Source organism: Podarcis gaigeae (genome assembly GCF_964106915.1).
Source record: "Podarcis gaigeae genome assembly, chromosome: 1".
In the NCBI taxonomy this organism is placed as follows: Eukaryota; Metazoa; Chordata; class Lepidosauria; order Squamata; family Lacertidae; genus Podarcis; species Podarcis gaigeae.
Window position 1 is genome coordinate 3754061 of NC_139678.1, and position 21515 is coordinate 3775575.

Genomic DNA, 21515 nt, shown 5'->3' on the forward strand with positions numbered 1-21515 from the left:
AGCAACTCTGGGTGGCTTCCAACAGAACACCAAAATACAATAACCTATTAAACATTAAAAGCTTCCCTAAACAGGGCTGCCTTCAGATGTCTTCTAAAAGTCTGGGAATTGTTTTTCTCTTTGACATCTGGTGGGAGGGCGTTCTACTGGGTGGGTGCCACTACTGAGAAGGCCCTCTGCCTGGTTCCCTGTAACTTGGCTTCTTGCAGTGAGGGAACCGTCAGAAGGCCCTTGGCACTGGAACTCACTGTCCGGGCAGAACGATGGGGGTGGAGACGCTCCTCCAGGTATACTGGACCGAGGCCATTTAGGGCTTTCAAGGTCAGCACCAACACTTTGAATTGTGCTCAGAAACGTACTGGGAGCCAATGGAGGTCTTTCCAGACCAGTGTTATGTGGTCTCGGCAGCCGCTCCCAGTCACCAGTCTAGCTGTCGCATTCTGGATTAATTGCAGTTTCCGGGTCACCTTCAAAGGTAGCCCCACGTAGAGTGCATTGCAGTAGTCCAAGCGGGAGATAACTAGAGCATGCACCACTCTGGCCAGACAGTCTCTGGGCAGGGAGGGTCTCATCCTGCGTACCAGATGGAGCTGGTAGACAGCTGCCCTGGACACAGAATTAACCTGTGCCTCCATGGACAGCTGTGAGTCCAAAATGACTCCCAGGCTGTGCACCTGGTCCTTCAGGGGCACAGTGACCCCATTCAGGACCAGGGAGTCCGCCATACCTTTCCGCTTCCTGTTCCCCCAAAACAGTACTTCTGTCTTGTCAGGATTCAACCTCTATCTGTTTCAACAAACTCGATGAAGTTGACACAGCAATAGTCTGATGGTCATCAAGACCTCCAGTGCTCCTTTGCCGCCCCTTTGGTTTTTGGCGTGTCCCCCCAGGGGTGGGTGGGGGGTGGAACCACCCTCTTTGGGCACCACTGATTTATAGTGTCTCCTTCCAAAGATACAAAATGAAGACTCAGCTAAGGGCTTACCTGCTTTTTCAGGTTCTCGGCCATTTTTTGCACCACAACTTTTTCTTTCTGCACAGACTCCATTTGCTGCCTGAGGTGAACAGAAATGTTATTCCTTAATATGCAGAAATATCGTCATTTGCCTTAAATAAGCATGCATGCGTGTGCAAGGGAGCAGGAGCGCAAATTCACCTTGGGTGGGAGCATGAATAACAGTGAAAACAGCAGGAGCATCTCATAGCAGCACCGGAAATAGCTTGTGCGCATGCACAAGTGTTATTTGCGCATGCGCAAGCATTATTTCAAGAGCACATCCGGGTCCGAGAAGGCTTGTGCACATGAGCAGAAGCTATTTCTGGTGCTCCTCATGTTATGTACTGAAGTTCTCACCCTGGGCCAGCAGGGGGATACTGTAGATAGTTTTCACTCAGGTCCACATATGCAAATAGGGGATCGAAAGTGAGGTTCAGTGATTGGATAGTTTTAGAAAGTTGCTACAGTAACGTTGTACTGGAGCTCTATATAAGCAGGCTGGCTGAACCCTTCAGTTCAGTTCAGTTCTGTTCTGGCCTGTGAATAAACAAGGGCTGTCTGAAGAATCGCTGTGTCGTCTGATATGTTCACCCACAACTTAACTCCTCCGACCCGGAAGTGTGCCTGAAATAGTGTGTGCGCACGTGTATGGGCACGCACTCCCCTGCTGTCTGGGCGATCGGCACTGGAGACACTGGCCCGAAACGCGGTAAGTTTGTTGAACCCTGGCTGAGGCCATCAACACTTTGGAATTTATTGGACAAGATGTAAGGTAAAGGTAAAGGTATTAGGTCCAGTCGTGGCTGACTCTGGGGTTGTGGCACTCATCTCGCTTTATTGGCTGAAGGAGCCGGCGTACAGCTTCCGGGTCATGTGGCCAGCAGGACTAAGCCGCTTCTGGCAATCCAGAGCAGCGCACGGAAACACCGTTTACCTTCCCGTTGGAGCGGTAGCTATGGATCTACTTGCACTTTGACGTGGTTTCGAACTGCTAGGTTGGCAGGAGCAGGGACCGAGCAACAGGAGCTCACCCCGTCACGGGGATTCGAACCGCTGACTTTCCGATCGGCAAGTCCTAAGCTCTGTGGTTTAACCCACAGCACCACCCACGTCCCTCAGCAAGATGCGTCCCGCGACAAGATGTTTAACCCATCTAAACAAGACCAAAGACAAATAACAAGCTTCACCTGTTCAGGTTCAGAGTCCATTCTTCCATTTCCTGGTCACTTTTCTCCTCTCAGGGCTGCCCTCCTTTGGGGCTGGATGTGGGCGGTGGGTGGGGCCAGAACAAGCGGGAGGCGGGGCCAGAGCCCAAACCACGGGGCCACCCTCTTCTCGCCATCTGCCACCTCCCCTTTACCCCGCCACCCCCCACAAAATTAAGCTGGGGGCCGCAGGTGGCCTCCCTTACTGCCGGTTCCTCGCTTCCAGTTTGGAGAGACTTACCAGAGTTCTTCTCGAGACCCGTTAAGCTCCCTCAAGCGCAGGTCACAAATGCTGCCTTCCTCGTTCATAAAGGCGATTTTGTTCCGCAAAAGAGCATTTTCCTCTCGGAGGCGATCCATCTCACACCTGGGATGCAAAAATAGAGAAGCTCCTGTGAGTTGCTCTGGCCTGGATTTGTGTGCTGGAGTGTGCATTGCTTATAGCATCATCCCAGCATTTTCCTAACTGCATTGGGGGAATTCTTGACTGATTGACTTGCCTTAAGCAAGGAAACTGAGTACCTTCCACAGAAAATTACCACATTTTTCTCTCTATAAGACACACTTTCCCCCTCCTAAAAAGTAAGGGGAAATGTGTGTGTGTCTTATGGAGTGAATGCAGGCTCCATGGCTTCAGCGAAAGCAACGCGAAGCCTCTGGAGCGCAGTGGGAGCGCTCCGGCTGCGCTCCAGAGGCTTCGCGTTGCTTTCGCTGAAGCCAGGAGAGCAAGAGGAATCAGTGCGCACCAATCCCTCTTGCTCTTCTGGCTTCGCTTCGCTGGAGAGGCGCTGTGCAGCTTTCCCTCTCTGCGCAGCGCCCCTTCAGCGAAGTGGGAGGAGAAATGGAAGGGACTCCGTTTCTGCTGCCGCTTCACTGAAGGGGCGCTGGCGCAGAGAGGGAGAGAATATTTTTTTTCTTGTTCTCCCCCTCTAAAGCTAGGTGCGTCTTATAGAGCGAAAAATACGGTAAGTGTCTCTCTATTGTCCTATCCAGCCCCAGGGACTGTCCCCAGGTAGTGTTCCTCGTCACCCCAAGCTGTATCCTCCTCAACTGCTCTCGCCTGGCTGGACTGTGTCATCAGACTGAGATAATGCGGTGTGTGTGAATGCGAAGAAACCTCTGACTAGCTCAGTTGGATAAAGCATGGTGCCGATAATTCCAAGGCTGCAGGTTCGATCCCCGTGTGGGACAGCTGCATATTCCTGCATTGCAGGGCATTGGACTAGATCAGGGTCCCCCAAAGTTGGGTCTCCAGCCTTTCTGGGACTACAACTCCCAGCATCCATAGCTAGCAAAACCAGTGGTCAGGGATGGTGGGAATTGTAGTCCCAAACATGCTGGAGACCCAAGTTTGGGAAACACAGGACTTGATGTTCCTCAAGGTCCTTTCCAATGCTACAATTGTACGATTCTATGACTGTTGCATGGCTGGATTGCAACCCTGGTGCAAGGCTAAGACTCACAGCCATGTGCTCCCCCCCCCTTTTGCCTCTGTTCCCACCCGCTGGGAGGGTTGCCCACAAGGGCATGTGGACCTTGAACTGACAAGTCTCCCCTGTCTTATCTGGACTAAGAGTCTTTGCCCCTACAGCCCAGATTGGAGTGATTTAACAACTTGGGAGTTGCTGTGTCGCTAAACTTCAAAGGATAAACTTGGACAACAGCCCAGATTGGAAGATTGGAATGAAGTCAGGAAAAGCTACGCTGGAAAAAAGACAGCTGAAAAAATATATATTTACAAATAAAGCTGTATTCGATGGATGAAAGGATATATGATTTTTGACATGACTGAGAATTGCATAGCCAGGGACGGAGAACTTTAAAGTGAAGATCAGAAGGTGGGAAATATGAAAACAATGAGAAGAGGCAGGAACGAAGATTTGGAGATATGCTTCAGAGGGGAGCCCAGAAAAAATAATAATTACAATTTGGATTACAATTTGGTCGCTTTTTAAATTTTAGTTTATTGTTTTTAATTGGATTGGATTATGATGCGGACATGATGATTGGCTGTTTTTACTGGAAAATCAATAAAAATGATTTTTTAAAAAGAGTCTTTGCTCCTGCGGCTGCAGATTGCAGGAGAAGATCAGCAATGGTGGTCAGGACATCTTTCCAACGAGGCCTGCATGCCATTGTGGACTTTCCTTTTCCTTTTGAAGAAACCTCAACAAGCTCAGGCTTTTCCCTAGGGAAGAAACAAGAAACCCCATAGATCTAGCCTTGAGCCATTCACTCATCCATTAAGTGTAACTGGCATTTAGATGTGTGAGCTCTCATTGGGTAAAAATAAGACAAATGCCATTCTTCCACCAACTGCAATTAAGGCACGTTAAAAAGAGATAACGAGCCAAAAGAAGAGGACAGGAAAGAGGTACGGTGTTCAGAGAGGCACAATACAGAAGCATCAGACTAAGTGGGACTCAGATATCGACATCAGGAAAATTTGAGCAGCCTTTGATGGGTGAAAGAAGTAAACCACACTCCGGGCTGTACCACTTGACATATGCATTAAAACACACATGCACACACTTTTCAAAGCTGCATTAGAAGTGATTGGTTTCTGTTAGAATCCCAGGAGGCACACAAGGTCTTCTAAGCCAAAGTTAATCTACTGGTTAATACAAGAAGCCCAGAGAAGTCAGTGGAAGCAGCAAGGAGGCGGTGAATCAGGGAGGCGAGAGGTGGTTAGTTTCAGAAAGCAGAGGGGGGCCGGGATCCCCGGTTACCTCATGAACTCCAGCTCCTGCCGCTGCTCGCCGCAGGTGTTCCGCAAGCCCCAGAGCGCCGCGTTCAAGTCCTCCCTCTCCTGAGCGTGGCTCCCCTTCTGCTTCAGCAAGGCCGCCACCTTTTCCTTGAGCTTCCTGTTCAGCTCAAGGAGCCCCTTCGCCTCTGTCTCCGCGTCCCGGGCTCCATTCTCGCCCCAGCCGTGGCGCTGCCCTGATTTCGGGGTCTTCAGGGTGGCCACAAAGGCTTCCATCTTGCCCAGCCGGCTCTGTAGGACCAGGTTGGCATTCAGTAGCTCGGCGTTCTCCGTGGACATCTGGCCGTGGGCCTCTTCCAGCTCCACCACCCTCTCCTGCAGCCGCACCTTCTCCTGCGCCAGCGCGAGACTCTCTCGGTCGCTCTCCTCCAGCCTGCTCTGAAGACGCAGCAGCTGGGGCAAGCGGTCTTCCAGCCTGGCGTTCTGCTCAAGCAACTTGCCCACCTCAGCTTTCAAGGCCTGGTTCTGCAGCTCAAGTTCTTCCAGCGCGGGAAAATCTTTGTTCTGCCCCCTGGAGCTCACGTCTCTCTCGGCGGCTGCACCCCAAAGCTCTGGCGCCTGGTTTTCCAGCTCTGCCTTCTCAGTCCCAATTGCTCCTCTGTGGTCTGCTATCTCCACAGCTTGGAGTTCAACCTCTGGGGCTCCAGCCAAGGGCCTTTTGTTCCCTCCGATGCAATCTGGGTGCAGTTTTGCGACACTGGCTTGTCCCCGGCGGAGACCTTCCCCGCGCTCCTCGCTTCCGCAGGGCAAGGTGTTCGGCAGGGGGATGGTCTTGAGGATCTCTTCCAGCTCCTTCTCCACCTGGGATGCCATGTCTTGCCGGTCCAGAGTGGCCTGGTCACATTCGGCCTCCAGGAGGCTGATTCGCTCTCGAAGCTGGTGCTGCTGGCGCTTTAGAGTATCGTTCTCCACCCAGATCTCCTCATAGGCCTTCTCCAAGACAAGGGTCGTCTCCATGGGTCCTTCCAGTATCGTCTCTTCAATTTCCATCGCCAGGCTGCCTGACTCTCCGACGCCATCGTCTGTTTTTACTTCAGCATCGTCTTGGTCCCTTACATTCAGCAACCGCGAGTCCCCCAGCGATTCTGGAACCAGTGTGATAAAACTAGGAGAGCGAGCTAGGCTTCTCAGCAGCTTCCTCTCTGTGGAGACAGTTGCTGAGCCATCTTCTGCTGCGGGTACTTGGTCCTTTCTCTGGTCTGAAAGAAAGTCCGTCAGTTCTCTTGGCTCCTGGGGCTTCGCTGGCCCTGGGAAATCTCCCCTCTGCGTGTCTGTTTCTCTGTTCAAAAAAGCTAAATTTCTTTGCAGTTTGGACAGACGTTGCAGCTCCTGCTGGAGCTCTTCAATGTTGCCTTCAAGAGTCAAGACTTTGGCCCTCAACTCCTCCTTCTCTTCAGCCGCTCTGCTGAGCGCCTCCTGTTTCAGGCGTTCCACGGTGGCGAGCCTCGAGGTCAGCTTGCCTTTCTCCTCCTTGAATTCAGCCTCCTGCCTCTTGAGCTTTTGGAGGAGCAACTCCTGATCTTCCTCAGCTCTGGACATTTCTCCTTCGTCTCCTCTCTTCTGGAACTCCTGCTGGTGGACCTCTTGGCTTTGCAGGAGTCCCCGGTGGAGCTCGTGCTCCCTCTTTGTCACATCCTCCAGCTGCTTCTGCAACTGCTCCTTCTCCAGGACCAGAGAGCTCACACACTCCTCAAAATGCTTCTCCAGAAGCTGCTTCTCTTCCGCGAGGGCCAACAAAGCATCTTTCTCCTTCGCCAGCATTTCCTTCCACCTCTCCTGGGTCTCGGCGTCTTCCTGGGCGATTTCATCCTTCTCAAACTCCCACTGGGATTTCTCCTCAGAGGCCTCGCGCAACTCCTGCTGGTAGCGCTCCTCAAGGCCTTTCAGGGCCTCCCCATACTTGCTCACCAGCGCCTGTCGGTCCGCGGCAAACTGCTCCTCCATCTGAGAAACTCTTCCGTTAAATTCATTTTCCATTTTTGCCCTGGATGTGGTCAACACAACACATTACTGAAGCCTCTGCCAAGCGAGGGACAGGTGGCGGCAGAGCAATGACTGCCCTAGGCCTCAGCCTTTGAAGACCACAGGCCAAGATGGAGTCTCAACGAAGGTCCAAATGCAGTTTATTTATCTCGGATCTTCATTTTTAATCCTCTCTCCTTTCAAATATTGTTCCTCCCGCCTCCTCTTAAATCCACCCCACAACATCTGAAGACCAAGAACGTAACAAGACGGGGACTTGTTTACAGCTTAGTCCAATATAGTGGAGGCAATTTAACTTAAGATTGCAAGAAAAGTCTGCTGGGTCATGCAAGCAACCCATCTAGTCCAGCATCCTGTTCTCACAGTGGCCAACTAGAAGCTCGTGGGAAACCCACAAGGAGCATTTGAACACTCTCCCCTCCTGTGGTTTCAACAACTGGAATTCAGAAGCATCGCTGGCTCCAGCTGTGGAGGCAGAGAGCAGAGCCAACATGGCTGGTGGCCACTGATGGCCTTGTCATCAATGAATTTCTCTAGCCCTCTTCTAAAGCCATTTAAGAGGTTGGTGGCCTTCAGCCGTGAGTTCCATAGTTCAACTTCTTCAAACAGTGCAGAGTTAAACTATGGAACTCACTGCCACAGGAGGCCACAGGATGGCCAACGACCTAGATGGCTTTAGAAAAAAAACTGGACAAATTCATGGAGGAGAGGGCTATCGATGGCTACTAGCCAGGATGGCCATGCTCTGCCATGCTTCTGAATCTCGGTTGCTCAAAACTACAGGAAGGGAGAGCTGTTCCTGTTCTTGGGTGCTGCTTGCTGGTTTCTGGTTGCTCACGGGATGTTGGACCAGATGAGGCCACTGGCCTGATCCAGCAGGATCTTCTTATGTTCCTGTGTTAGCTTGCCGCCCTGGGCCAGCCTTGGGGGACAGGCAGCTGCTGCAGAACACATGATAAATTAATAATAATAATAATAATAATAATAATAATAATAATAATAATAATAATTTATTTATACCTCACCCTTCCCGGTTCAAAAACCGGGCTAAATTTAAAACACTTAATTATAAAAGCAGCATAAAATACAGTATAAAAACATGAATAACAATAAAATTCAAAATTCAGAAATCAATTTAGGGGTAATAAGCATTAGATAATCTCCAGGGCTAACTGGCTGAATTGGTCCTACTTGGGCCAGTGAGGAGGCCAGGGGATAATGAGCTGTGGGGTCTCAGAGCGGGTGATCTTCATAAAAGGGGAGGGAAGGAAAGGGAAATAAAAGATCAGGCTGAATTCAAATTAAAAGCCAGGCGGAATAGCTCTGTCTTAAAGGCCCTGCGGAAGGGGGTTAAATCCTGCAGGGTCCTAGCCTCATGGGACAGAGCATTCCACCAGGTCGGAGCCATCACTGAGAAGGCCCTGGTGGAGGCTAGTCTGACTTCCTTAGGGCCCGGGACCTCTAAACTATGGTTATTCATGGTTAAGGTCCTCTGCGAGGCAGACCAGGAGAGGCGGTCCCGTAGATACGAGAGCCCTAACGCAGCCCCCTCACCTTTCCTCCTCGAGCTCCTCCAGATACTTCCGCGCCCGCTCTTGCTGCAGCGCCTCCTTCTCCACGACTAGCTTCTCCTCCAGCCTCCGCAGCTGCTCGTGGAAACAGCCCTCCATCTCTGCTTTCTCTTCCTGGACGGTCTGTGCCATGGCTCTCATTTTCTCTTCCAGCCGGACCCTGGCCTGGACCAGCTCTTCTCGCTCGCGGCCGAAACCCTCGCGGGCCGCCTGCAGCTCCTCCTGGTGCTGGAGTTTCAGCTGGTCCACCAGGCTGGCCTTCTCCTCCAGGGATGCCTGCAGGCTGCCAGTCTCCACCTTCTGCTGTGACTCAGCCTCCTGCCACTCTTGCCTGAGCCTCTCCAGCTCCTCCTGGAGCTCAGACACCTGGGCTTGCAGCCGGTCAACCTGCTCTTCCAAGGCTTGCCTTTCCTGGGCGTGATGTTGCTGGAGGATCTCTTGCTCTTTGCCGCAGCGAGTCTTGCTCTCCTCCAGCTGTTTCTGATAATGGCACAGCTGGAGGAAGGGAGGAAGGGAGGGAGGAAGAGAGAGAAAAAAGCGTAATCAAAAAATGAATGTTGGAAATTGAAAGAAAAGGAGGGTACTTTTCATCATATGTGGTGGACATGCAAAGAGGTAAAAGCTTTCTGGGAAATGAAATATAATGAGTAAAATAATTTTTTTTAAAGAGCTAAAGGCTTCCTGGGAAATGATATATAATGAGTAAAAGAAATTTTTTTAAAGAAGTAAAAGCTTCCTGGGAAATGATATATAATGAGTAAAAGATGTTTAAAAACACTTTTATAAAAAAAAAAAACAGAAGCTTTTTTACAGGGTATAGTGGGTAAAGAGTTACCGAGACAAGATAAAAAATTGTTCTTATATGCAATGACTGCAGCAAGAATTTTCTTAGTCCAAAAATGGAAACAATATGAAGTACCAACGAAAGAAGAGTGGCAGATGAAGATGATGGACTTTGCAGAACTGGCGAAACTGACGGGAAGAATTTGGAACCAGCAAGATCAAGTGTTCCAAAAAGACTTGAATTAATTTATTAATTAATTTATATTATATTTGAAAGACAACTGTAAGCAATTAACATCATTAGCAGGGTGATCTGAAGACCTGTAAGATGAAATTGCTACCTATTCAGGACGAGAAATTTAATACGTTAGGTTATGATGTAACAAGTATAGGAAAGGAAATGAAATGCAAAGATGCAAAATTTAATTTTGTAAACCGGTAGGCGGGAGGGAGGGGAGTCGTTAGGCTCAATTGAGCCAAAGGGATATAATAAAATGCCTGCTCAATTGTCACTTAACTAACCTGCAAGCAAATCAGAAGGATTTGCTCAATAAAATCAGGAGATAAATTAAATTTCCAGGCCAGCTTTGGGCAAGAAAATCAGGTTGGCTGCTCAATAAAGATCTCATCTGGAGGGAAGTCTGGAATACTGTTTGTAGTTCTGGCGCACGTGTTTTCATGTTAACAGACAATTAAAAAGAGGCTTTGTACAAATTGTGACAGGCAGCAGAATGAAAGTGGAAGCGGGATGCCTAGTATTAAGTTGTGGGTGAACATATCAGAAGACACAGCGATTCTTCAAACAGCTCTTGTTTATTCAGAGGCCAGAACAGAACTGAACTGAAGGGTTCAGCCAGCCTGCTTATATAGAGCTCCAGTACAACGTTACTGTAGCAACTTTCTAAAACTATCCAATCACTGAATGTCACTTTCGATCCTTCATTTGCATAATTATCTACAGTATCCCCCTGCTGGCCCAGGGTGAGAACTTCAGTACATAACAGCTATAAACAGCACTCCAGGGCTGGGAGCCGAGGGTTCCACCACCACAATGAACTCGGACCAACCCCCTCAGAAGTGTCCTGAGCAAACACGGTGAAGGCCTTTGATGGAGACCCTGCTCTTCAAATGGGGGGGGGGGGCGGGGGAAGAGGTCAGCTTACCCTGTTCTGAAGCTCCTCTTGCAAGCTGCAGAGGTCCTGTTGGTGCTGATCTTTCAATTGCTCGATAGCCATTTCGGCTTCTATGCTCATATTTAGTGGGTTGCAGTCTTCAGAACCGGGCGCTAAAATGCAAAATCAGCAAGAGAAATGCAGGCCTTCTTAGTTTCCTACGCAACGTTTGCCTTTAAAGGGGACAGGCCGCTAGTTCACTTCTAGCAGCTTTCCATTTTTGCAGAATCTATTCCCAGCCCCATCTGGAGTTGCTTGGATCAAACCTGGGAACTGCATTCAAAATGAATGCTCCAAAACTCATCTACGACCCTTTGCCACATCGTGGCTCCCATGGGAAGCTCTTCTCTTGCTTCTGATCCATAGCTGTCAACACTGCTGCTGGTCCCTTATTTTCAAATCTGTAAGTTGACAGCTATGTTCTGATTGGGCTATGCATCCTCTCAACCTGAGCCAAACTTTATTACTCTCCCTCCTAGCAAGGCTTCTATTTTGCTGGCTCTCGATTATCTCTGGCATTTACACACCATTCAATATTCAGAATATCTAAGGAACATCTGCGAACGTCTACGGAATAACGGCTCCGAGGCCCCTGAGGGCAGTTAAATCAAGCCCCCCCCCTCTACCCACAAACACTCGCTGGAGCTGATCATCGTTTTACCTTGAGCGGCCTCAGTCCCGCCATCGTCCAGCTCCTCGTAGAGAGAGGCTTTCAGAGGAGTCCGGGCGACCCTGCCTTGACCCTGGTACTCTTCCAGCTGAGACTGAAGCTCGTCGATTTGGTCTTGGAGTTCCTGGGCACAGAAGAACAGACTTTGCGGCGCTACAGCCAAACTCAGGGCACACAAACACAGGACTTCAATGGCCATCTCTTAGTACTTATGTACCCCCTCTGGGCCAGACTTAAGGATGTTGAGAATTCCGTTCCGCCTTAAGGAACAGACACGAGATTGTTGTGTGTCACCTGTCTGTTTACATTCCAGCACAGCTTGCTGGGAACTTCCGTTTGTGTATAGCGTTTGCTTTCACTGTTCTCTCCGAGACGACATGAGAGAGAGACGACATGTTTCTTTGTTCTGATTTATGTTTAATAAATCTGTAACTGGGATGCAGGTGGCGCTGTGGGTTAAACCACAGAGCCTAGGACTTGCCGATCAGAAGGTCGGCAGTTCGAATCCCTGCAAGGAGGTGAGCTCCCGTTGCTCAGTCCCTGTTCCTGCCAACCTAGCAGTTCGAAAGCATGTCAAACTGCAAGTAGATAAATAGGCAGGAAGGTAAATGGCGTTTCCGTGAGCTGTTCTGGTCTGCCAGAAGCGGTTTAGTCATGCTGGCCACATGACCTGGAAGCTGTACGCCGGCTCCCTCGGCCAATAAAGCGAGATGAGCATCGCAACCCTAGAGTCGGTCATGACTGGACCTAATAGTCAGGGGTCCCTTTACCTTTAACTGTAGCATGACTTACGCCTCACGCCTACTTCTGTGTGCGAACCACACTCTGCTAATTGCATGCCCTGGCTTTTAAAGTCCGGGTTGCTGATTTACGTTGGAGCACGGGCTAATAATAATAATAATAATAATAATAATAATAATAATAATAATAATTTATACCCTGCCCATCTGGCTGGGTTTCCCCAGCCACTCCGGTTGGCTTCCAATCGAGTGTTAAAAACAATACAGCAATTAAATATTAAAAACTTCCATAAACAGGGCTGCCTTCAGATGTCTTTTAAAAAGAAGATAGCTGCTTATTTTCTTCACATCTGAAGGGAGGGCGTTCCACAGGGTGGGTGCCACTACCAAGAAGGCCCTCCTGTCTAGTTCCCTGTAACCTCACTTCTCACAATGAGGGAACCGCCAGAAAGCCCTTGGAGCTGGACCTCAGTGTCCGGGCTGAACGATGGGGGTGGAGACGCTCCTTCAGGTATACTGGGCCGTTTAGGGCTTTAAAGGTCAGCAGCAACACTTTGAATTGTGCTTGGAAACATACTGGAAAGAGACGTCTGAGCTGGGCTTACCAGCTGGCCGCTCGGCCCTCTGCATGTTAACAATGGACCCCCTGGGCCAGACCTCCTTCACGTACCCTGCACTGTCGTTCGTACGTAGTCTTCATCTGCATCAGCCGCTCCTCCTGGAGGAAGAACTCTGCGCTGCCAGGATCGAGATCCCCATACTAGAGCCAAAGAACAAGTGGGGGGAATGTAAAAAGGTGAAACACTTCTGGGAGATGATATATAATGAGATGAAAAAAATGCTGAAATATACATTCATAAAGAAACCAGAAGCATTTTTACTGGGCATTGTGGGGAGTGATATAAATAGAAAGGAATGTAAGGTCTTTTTATACGCAATAACAGCAGCAAGAATATTACTGGCCCCAAAATGGAAGCAAGAAGTGTTACCGACGATTGAAGAATGGAGAATGAAGTTAATGGACTATGCAGAATTAGATAAACTAACAGGAAGGATTCGAAACTGGTGGGACCAGAAATTCATGGAAGACTGGAGTAAATTTACGGACTACTTGAAAAGTATTTGTGAAGATCAGACGACGTTTGTAGGTTTGCAAGAAGTTTAGTGAGGAGTATTATTGGAAGTATTGCAAAAATGGAGAAGGGGGAGGGATGATTTGTTAAGAGATGTAAAGGCAATATAAAGTTAAGAAATGCATAAGAAGCGGTTAAAACGGTGGATCATCAGAGGTGCTGATGGAAGTCCAAAATGATTGTATAAGTGATAAGTTTTGTGCTACATTTAATAATTTATATGTTAAAATCAATAATAAAAAAACCTAGAGCCAAAGAACACTTTGTCGCCACCCTCTTCCTCCATAACAGTGCTCCCCAAACCTTTTCGGGCCAGTGCCCCGTTGGGTCGGCAAAGCCCAGCCTACCTTCTCCGCTAGGACATTCTCCCAGTTCTTCTGCAATTTGCTGATGGTGCCCTCGCATTTCAACAGCTTTTCTCCGGTTTCCTGGAGTTCATTCTCCAAGCGGCTGTTCTCCTAAGGAAAAGCCAAAGGAAATAAAGAGGTCAGGAGCCATATTGCAAAACGGTAAACAGAACAGGGAAGGTTTTCTAGATATGTGGTGAAGACAACCAACCCCAAAGCGCCTGATTCAATGACTGTGCCCTTTTAAAATGGTATTATTTTATTGCGGGTTTTAATTATTGGCATTTATAGTTCTTTTTTTTTTGCGAAACTGGTTTTTATTCCTGTAAACTACCTAGAAAGCTATATTGGTAGTAAGCAGTTTATCAATCAATCAATCAATCAATCAATCAAATCAAGGAGAGCTCACTGGGTGAGCTTGGGGACTAGCAGCTGCCTCTCAACCTAACCTACCTTGCGAGGTAGTTGTGGGGATTAAAATGAGGAGGGTGTAAGAACTGTGTGAGCTCCTTGGAGAGAAAAAAGGCGGGAAAATAAATAAATAAATAAATAAATAAATAAATAAATAAATAAATAAAATAAAATAATATTATTTATTATTTATACCCTGCCCATCTGGGTGAGTTTCCCCAGCCACTCTGGGCGGCTCCCAATCGAGTGTTAAAAACAATACAGCATTAAATATTAAAAACTTCCCTAAACAGGGCTGCCTTCAGATGTCTTTTAAAGATAGGATAGCTGCTTATTTCCTTCACATCTGGTGGGAGGGCATTCCACTACCGAGAAGGCCCTCTGTCTGGTTCCCTGTAACCTCACTTCTCGCAGCGAGGAAACTGCCAGAAGGCCCTCGGCGCTGGACCTCAGTGTCCAAGCAGAATGATGGGGGTGGAGACGCTCCTTCAGGTATACTGGGCCAAGGCCATTTAGGGCTTTAAAGGTCAACACCAACACTTTGAATTGTGCTCAAAAATGTACTGGGAGCCAATGCAGATCTCTCAGGACTGGTGTTATATGGTCTCAGCAGTCACTCCCAGTCACCAGTCTAGCTGCCGCATTCCGGATTAGTTGCAGTTTCTGGGTCACCTTCAAAGGTAGCCCCATGTAGTGCGCATTGCAGTAGTCCAACAAGCGGGAGATAACCAGAGCATGCACCACTCTGGTGAGACAGTCCGCGGGCAGGGAGGGTCTCATTCTGTGTACCAGATGGAGCTGGTAACAGCTGCCTTGGACACAGAATTGACCTGCGCCTCCATGGACAGCTGTGAGTCCAAAATGACTCCCAGGCTGCACACCTGGTCCTTCAGGGACACAGTTACCCCATTCAGGACCAAGGAATCAGCCAAAATAAGACGCAGCTTATTTTGATGAGGACTGATGAGCTGCCCTCCGTCTCTTCTCCCACCTCCCTGAAAAGCCAGAGTAGGCTGTGCAGCTTTCGCTGAAGCCAGCACAGCAAGAGCTGCGCAGCGTTTCTGGGTTGCTGGCTTCCCAGCGAAGCAGGATGAGGGACGGAAGGGCCTCCTTAAGGGCTCCTTTCTGTCCCTCCTCCTGCTTCGCTGGGAAGCCAGCGACCCAGAAGCGCTGCACAGCTCTTGCTCTTGCTGTGCTGGCTTCTGGGATAGTTGCACAGCCTGCATTCACTCCATAAGATGCACACACATTTCCCCTTACTTTTTAGGAGGAAAAAAGTGCATCTTATGGAGCAAAAAATATGGTACTTTTAACCAGCATCTTGGGAGTAGGTTTGCAGCTTCTTGGTTATAAATGCAGAGGCAAAAAAGCACGTGAGTGGCATAAAAGGTAAAGGGTAAAGGGACCCCTGACCATTAGGTCCAGTTGTGGCCGACTCTGGGGTTGCGGCGCTCATCTCGCTTTATTGGCCAAGGGAGCCGGCGTACAGCTTCTGGGTCATGTGACCAGCATGACTAAGCCGCCTCTGGTGAACCAGAGCAGCACATGGAAACGCTGTTTACCTTCCTGCTGGAGTGGTACCTATTTATCTACTTCATAGCTGTCAACTTTCAGATTTGAAAATAAGGGATCAGCAGCCTCACCTGTCCTGGAGACAGTCTATGGGATATCTAACAATCCGGGATAGCAGTGGGAAACGGTGCTGAAATAAGGGAATTTCCCGCAAAAAAAGGGAAGGTTGACAGCTATGATCTACTTGCACTTTGACGTGCTTTCGAACTGCTAGGTTGGCAGGAGCTGGGATCGAATAACGGGAGCTCACCCCATCACGGGGATTCGAACTGCCGACCTTCTGATCAGCAAGTCCAAGGCTCTGTGGTTTAACCCACAGCGCCACCTGCGTCCCTATGCATGAGTGGCATAGTCAGTGCTTTTTTTCTATATATATATAGAGAGAGAGAGAGAGAGAGAGATATGCCGGAACTCACTGTGAATGCCTCCCTCTTTCTCTTAGAATGGCAAAGGGGTTCACCTGAGAGGTGCCGAGTTCTGGCGAGTCCCAGCTGAAAAAAAGCCCTTGGATCAGAGGACCCACTGGCTTTATTGAGAATGAGGAATGTGGGTTGGCCAGGCACTGTGTCTCCTGCAGGGGCGCCGACTTATAAAAAATATTGGGGGGGCCCATACCGGGGTCCTGCCCCAGGAAGTTTTCTAAATTTTAGATGAAAATTAGTGAGTTTTAAAGTTTTTTAAACCCGAAAACTCGACTCTCTATAACTCCACACTCCGGGAAACTCGACAAGCCTGAAACACTTTTTGGCTTTGAAAAAAGAAACAAAACATAAACACGCACGGTATTTTCGTAAAAAGCTAATTTAATTTACAGTAACAATTATGCTTATAGACTATTACAGAGCAGTGAATATATAGCTCTGAAAAGACTGAAATGATATTTAAATAAATCCTAAACTATCATTAAAAGAATAAAACATAAAATATTGCTGTCGCACAGTAATAGCACTTTGATTAATAAGTGAAATAGCTAATTTAAGCTTACTTTGAATAAGGCTGAGGGTTCATTAAATAAAAATAATATCTCAAAGTTAATGCTTTAATACAGTTAATAAAGTTAATACAGTATGCCTAATACTGTATGTAAATACTGTAATACTGTATGTAAATAACGGGCTTTAATTGGGTCTTACACCCTAAAAATATTTAAGTATTTGAAAATAACTAATACAGTACTATAGTAATATAGAAATACAGTACTAAACTAGTACTAATATTTCAAAACTGAAAATTTAACATTCTGTATGTATTTAATTCTCTATTTTATAAAGATTTTTAATATCTGACAGTGAGTTTGGAGTAGCCCAATGCAAAGATCCTGAGGATCCATGTGGATCCGTGCTTTGTAACCACGTTTTTGCACCACTGTGACCCTAGGCAACAGTGGGTGCGTGATTTTTTTGGTGCAAGATGTAGCCATGGACATGCTATGTTATCTGATGGTGAATTTGGGGTGACCCAGTGCAAAGATCCTGTGGATCCATGTTTTGTAACCACGTTTTTGCACCATTGCAGCCCCAGGCAACAGTGGGTGTGTGATTTTTTTGGTACAGACTGTAGCCATGGACATGTAATGTGATCTGATGGTGAATTTGGGGTGACCCAATGCAAAAATCCTGAGGATCCATGTGGATCCGTGCTTTGTCACCACGTTTTAAATGGGGAGGGAAGGAAAAACACAGAAGGGACAAGAAGCACAAGAGGGGTGTGCGGAGAAGCCGCTGGCTAAGAATGCAGGGGAGGAGTTTAACGGGGTGGGGGGGAGGAAAGGAAGGCAAAAGTCCCCCCCCCCAAGCCAGCCCTCTCTCTCTCTCTCCCACCTGCATGTTTTTCGGCTGCCTGCGAGTCCCTAGAGCACAGAGAGGAGGAGGTGGTGGGCTGGAGCCTGCACGCAGTGTGACTAGGAAAGAATTAGAAGGACTCGATCCTTTCCTTAACCCTCTGCTTGCCAGGAGGGCAGGGGATTCCCTGCTCTTTGTTGAGTTTGAGCAAACGCAGCAACAGAAGCGGGTGGGCAGTAAGACCCTGAGGCAGAATGCAGGAAAGCAGCAGCTTCCGCCTTCCCTCCGCCCGCCCACCCGATCTTATTTTTGCCTATTTTTGCCCCTGCGCTCTGGCGAGTCAGCTCCAGGGACCACACATTCGCTCAATAACACGCACAGACATTTCCCCTTACTTTTTAGGAGAAAAAATCTGCGTGTTATAGAGCGAAATTTACGGTAATAATTTTCTTAAATTATTGGGGGGGCAGAGCCCCCCAAACAAATTTTTGAGGGGGCTCGGGCCCCCTCAGGCCCCATGGAGTCGGTGCCTATGGTCTCCTGCAAAGCCTCTCCTCTGACGCCCTCCCCGCTCACCTTCAGGGTCAGAGCCAGGCAGTCCCGCAAGTCGTTCTCCTCTGTCCTCAGCTTCGCCATCTCCTCCTCCAGGTCGGCCTGCTGCTTGCTGGCCTGCTGCTGGATCTGCTCCCGCTCTCTCTGCAACTCGCTCTTGAGCGCTGCCACCCTCTCCTTGTACTCCTCTTCCAGCTTGCTGCACACACAGATCGAGAGAGGTTGCTCAGGATCAAGCCCTTGGGCTCACCAGGGACCAGCGGCCTGGTTTCTGAAGTTGAGTTGGAATCTCCTTTATTGTCACTTGACTCCTCGGGAGCAGCGGGATACAAGCTCACGCCACACCTCCCATTCGACACGATGGCTCTCGTGTCACCTCTCTGTTTCCTCTTCTTCAGGCTTAACACAACGAGTTCCCACCCACTCCCATGGATATTCTGAGCATGTGCAAAAAGCAGATCAGAAACGGGACCAGCTCAATGAAGCTGCCCATTGATGGCCCTCCAGTTGCCCAGCCTGGTCAGTTTGGAGGAGGAGTGGAGGAGTTTGGCTTCGATATCCCGCTTTATCACTACCCGAAAGAGTCTCAAAGTGGCTCACAATCTCCTTTCCCTTCTTCCCCCACAATAAACACTCGGTGAGGTGAGTGGGGCTGAGAGAAGTGTGACTAGCCCAAGGTCACCCAGCAGCTACATGTGGAGGAGTGGGGAAGCGAACCCGGTTCACCAGATTACGAGTCCACCGCTCTTAACCACTACACCACACTGGCACACATAGAAGTTTCTGCTTCTATGTTCCCAGTAGGTCTTAGGGACCCTTAAGTGACTGAGATGCTGTGAATGGAGAAGGGAAATCCCGAGAAGTGGGAAAGCTACCTCAGGTTGTATTCGTTTTGGCGCTCAATGGCAGAGTGCCTCTCATCCACCTCGGAGGTCATGAACAGTTTCCATTTCTCCGCCTTCTCCAAGTCCAAACGGAGCTTCTCCTTCTCTCGGGCTTCTTGGTCTGCTTGCTCCCTAGGAAAGGGAAAGAAATTCTGCATTATCAGACTGGGATCCTAGCCTGCCTGACCTGAGCCAGGCTTGTGTTAGTGGCGAAGAGTTCGAAGACTGGCAAATCTTTAAAAAAGTAGTATGATCACCGAGAAATGGGAAACACTGGCCTGCGAGTGCTCCAGTTGGAGAACAGCCTTGACCAAAGGTGTCATGGGCTTTGAAGACACTCGAACTCAGGACGCAAGGGAGAAATGTGCTAGGAGGAAGGCACGCTTGGCAAATCCACACAGTGATCAACTCCTGCCCGGAAACCTCTGTCCCCACTGTGGAAGGACGTGTGGATCCAGAATTGGCCTCCATAGTCACGTACGGACTCATTGTTAAAACTGTGTTCATGGAAGACAATCTTACTCGGCTATGAGGGATCGCCAAAGGAAAAGTGGCGAAGAGACTGAGTTGTGGATCAGGAAACTCTGGGTTCAAGCCTTGTCTCTTTCACAAACTCACAAGGGTCACAGACGCATAACAACAACAACAACAACAACTTTATTATTTGTACCCCACCCATCTGACTGGATTGCCCCAGCCACAATACAATGAGAACACCTGGCTTCCCCCAAAGGAACCTGGGGACTGTTCCTTCTGGGAACTGCAGCTTATACAAACTTTTAAAGACTTTTGCTCAAGTTGCCTTTGAGCGCAGGCAGTCTAGACTCTAGAGCAAAGGCACTTGCTTTTTAAGAGTCTCCCTCTGGGCTGTGAAAATCTTGGAATAAGCAGAGATGGCAAAACTGATGGCACTGATAAGAGATACAAATTTGGAATCTTTTAAAGGAGACCCGGAAGCCCTTTCTAGGCTACATAAAAGTTATTTCCCAACTGCAAAGACTACAGTGGGGTTTGAAGTGTAAGAAAATTGCGGAATATGAAATTAGAAAAGGATGAAATTAGAAAAGGCGGGGCCAAATTTGTATGTAATTTGAGTTATAAATTTTGACGTTGGGCGAATGGGAAGTCATTAGTTTTGCTGAATTGGAATATAGTTGTAACAAATGTAACTTTCTATATGGAAAAAAGAATAACATATTCTTATTCTTATTCTTATTCTTATTCTTATTATTAAAAAGTCATGCCATTTGCATATGGGATCTCATTTCCGCAGCAGAAATTCCCCTGCTTGTCTTCTCCCCATATTCCCCCACCCCAATTCTGTTTGAGACTTGTGGGAACCCCCAGACAGATTTGGGAGACACAGAGAGGAGGAGAGGAAGAATAGGTTCCATTGCACAAGGGGGAAAGCCTTGAATGAACGGGACAACTTTGCTGGATAGCTTGGTTGGTAGAGCGTGAGTCTCTTAACTAAGGGTTGTGGGTTTGAGCCTCACATGGGGCAAAGAGATTCCCGCATTGACCAGAAGGTCCCTCCAACTCTACAATTGTTTGATTCTATGATTCTATCTGAAAATTTGGGTGGGTAACAGTCCAGAAACATAAAAGGACATATTACTTATTCAAAAATTACAAACTTACATTAAATGTCGGATCTCTGTTTTGAAGCTGGCCAGCACAGCTTGGTATATCCCGTTCTTTGTTATGAGAAGTTCATTTTCCAGGGCAAGAGTCAACTCCGTCAGGTTAATTCTTCCATCCAGGTTGAAATCCAAGGCCTGCCAGACAACAAGAGGAAAGAATTTCCCATCAATTAAGAAGCTGCGTCTTCTTTTGGCTGATTACTGTATTTTCCACTCTATAAGACGCACCGGACCATAAGACGCACCTAGTTTTTGGAAGAGGAATACAAGGGGAAAAAAATTCTGAATTCCAGAAGCCAGGACAGCCAGCGGAATGGCTGCACAGCGATCCCACTCGCTGTCCTGGCTTATGGGATAGCCGCGCGCAGCCTCTCCCGGGCAAGGGGAGCCTTCATTCCCTGCCTGTGAGAGGCTGCATGTGGCTAAGGCTCCCCCAAGAGCCGCACTCCCTTTAAAGAGCGCACGGAGTGTGGGTGCGGCTCCTTGGGAAAAAGCCCCCAAGAACCACACACACGCTCCACACGGCTCTTTAAAGGGAGCGCTGAGCAGAGCCTCCCGCCTGCATTCGCTCCATAAGATACACACACATTTTAGGAGGGAAGTGCGTTTTATAGAGCTAAAAATACGGTAGTTTTCAGGTTTCCACCCAGTTATCTTGGGTGTTATATAGTGATCTACAATACGATGCAGAAGCGCCAAGGCAACCGTTGCCGCATTGAATTCACCGTTTTGAGTGTGTGTGATGGCCTGGGAATCAGATTCAGAGGCTGAACCTGAGGAATTCCAGCCTGCACAGGAGTCCCCACCTCCAGAACCAGCTGAGCCGGGGCTGGGGCCTGAGCCTGCAGGGTCCTCACCTGTGCTGGATCCTCAGGTGCAGGCATCAGCTGAGTCTGTTCTGGCCCCTGAGGTGATGGAGGACCCATTGCCTGCAGGTGCTCCACTCTCAGCCCCGTCAGAGGAAGAGGAGGTTGTCTCTGGGTCTGGTCACCCTCCAGCCTCTCCTGAGCTGCAGAGGCTCAGGTCAGAGAGGCGGAGGGAACTAAGTTCCCACAGGAGGAGGGCTCGCCTCCAGGCCAGGAGAGGCGAGTCAACAGAGGATCGGGGCCGCCCTAATGCCTCGGGGCAGATAAAAGCCGGCCAGCCCCAGTCCCAGGTTGCGGGAGCAACATTGTTGGTAACCTGTTCCTGCTGACACCTTGTCCTGCTCTTCTGCCAGAGTTCCTGACCTCACCCGACTCCCTGCCTTGGACCCAGCTTCAGCCTGACGGACAGCCTCCAAACTGCACCCCCGACCTTGGACTGGA

At 48.8% G+C, this 21515-nt stretch overlaps 1 protein-coding gene across 1 annotated transcript in view; it reads right to left on the bottom strand.

Annotated features, from left to right (window-relative positions):
- Window positions 1-21515, bottom strand: part of NIN (ninein) — a 116818-nt gene that overhangs the window by 24735 nt on the left and 70568 nt on the right. The window contains exons 10-20 of the mRNA XM_083753789.1: window positions 20207-20343; window positions 18557-18697; window positions 17706-17880; window positions 13366-13476; window positions 12556-12645; window positions 11137-11269; window positions 10467-10588; window positions 8504-9015; window positions 4932-6950; window positions 2444-2569; window positions 986-1055 (exon numbers count right to left, since the gene is read on the bottom strand). Coding sequence (XP_083609915.1) covers window positions 986-1055; window positions 2444-2569; window positions 4932-6950; window positions 8504-9015; window positions 10467-10588; window positions 11137-11269; window positions 12556-12645; window positions 13366-13476; window positions 17706-17880; window positions 18557-18697; window positions 20207-20343 — 3636 coding nt within the window. The remainder of the gene's footprint in view (window positions 1-985; window positions 1056-2443; window positions 2570-4931; window positions 6951-8503; window positions 9016-10466; window positions 10589-11136; window positions 11270-12555; window positions 12646-13365; window positions 13477-17705; window positions 17881-18556; window positions 18698-20206; window positions 20344-21515) is intronic.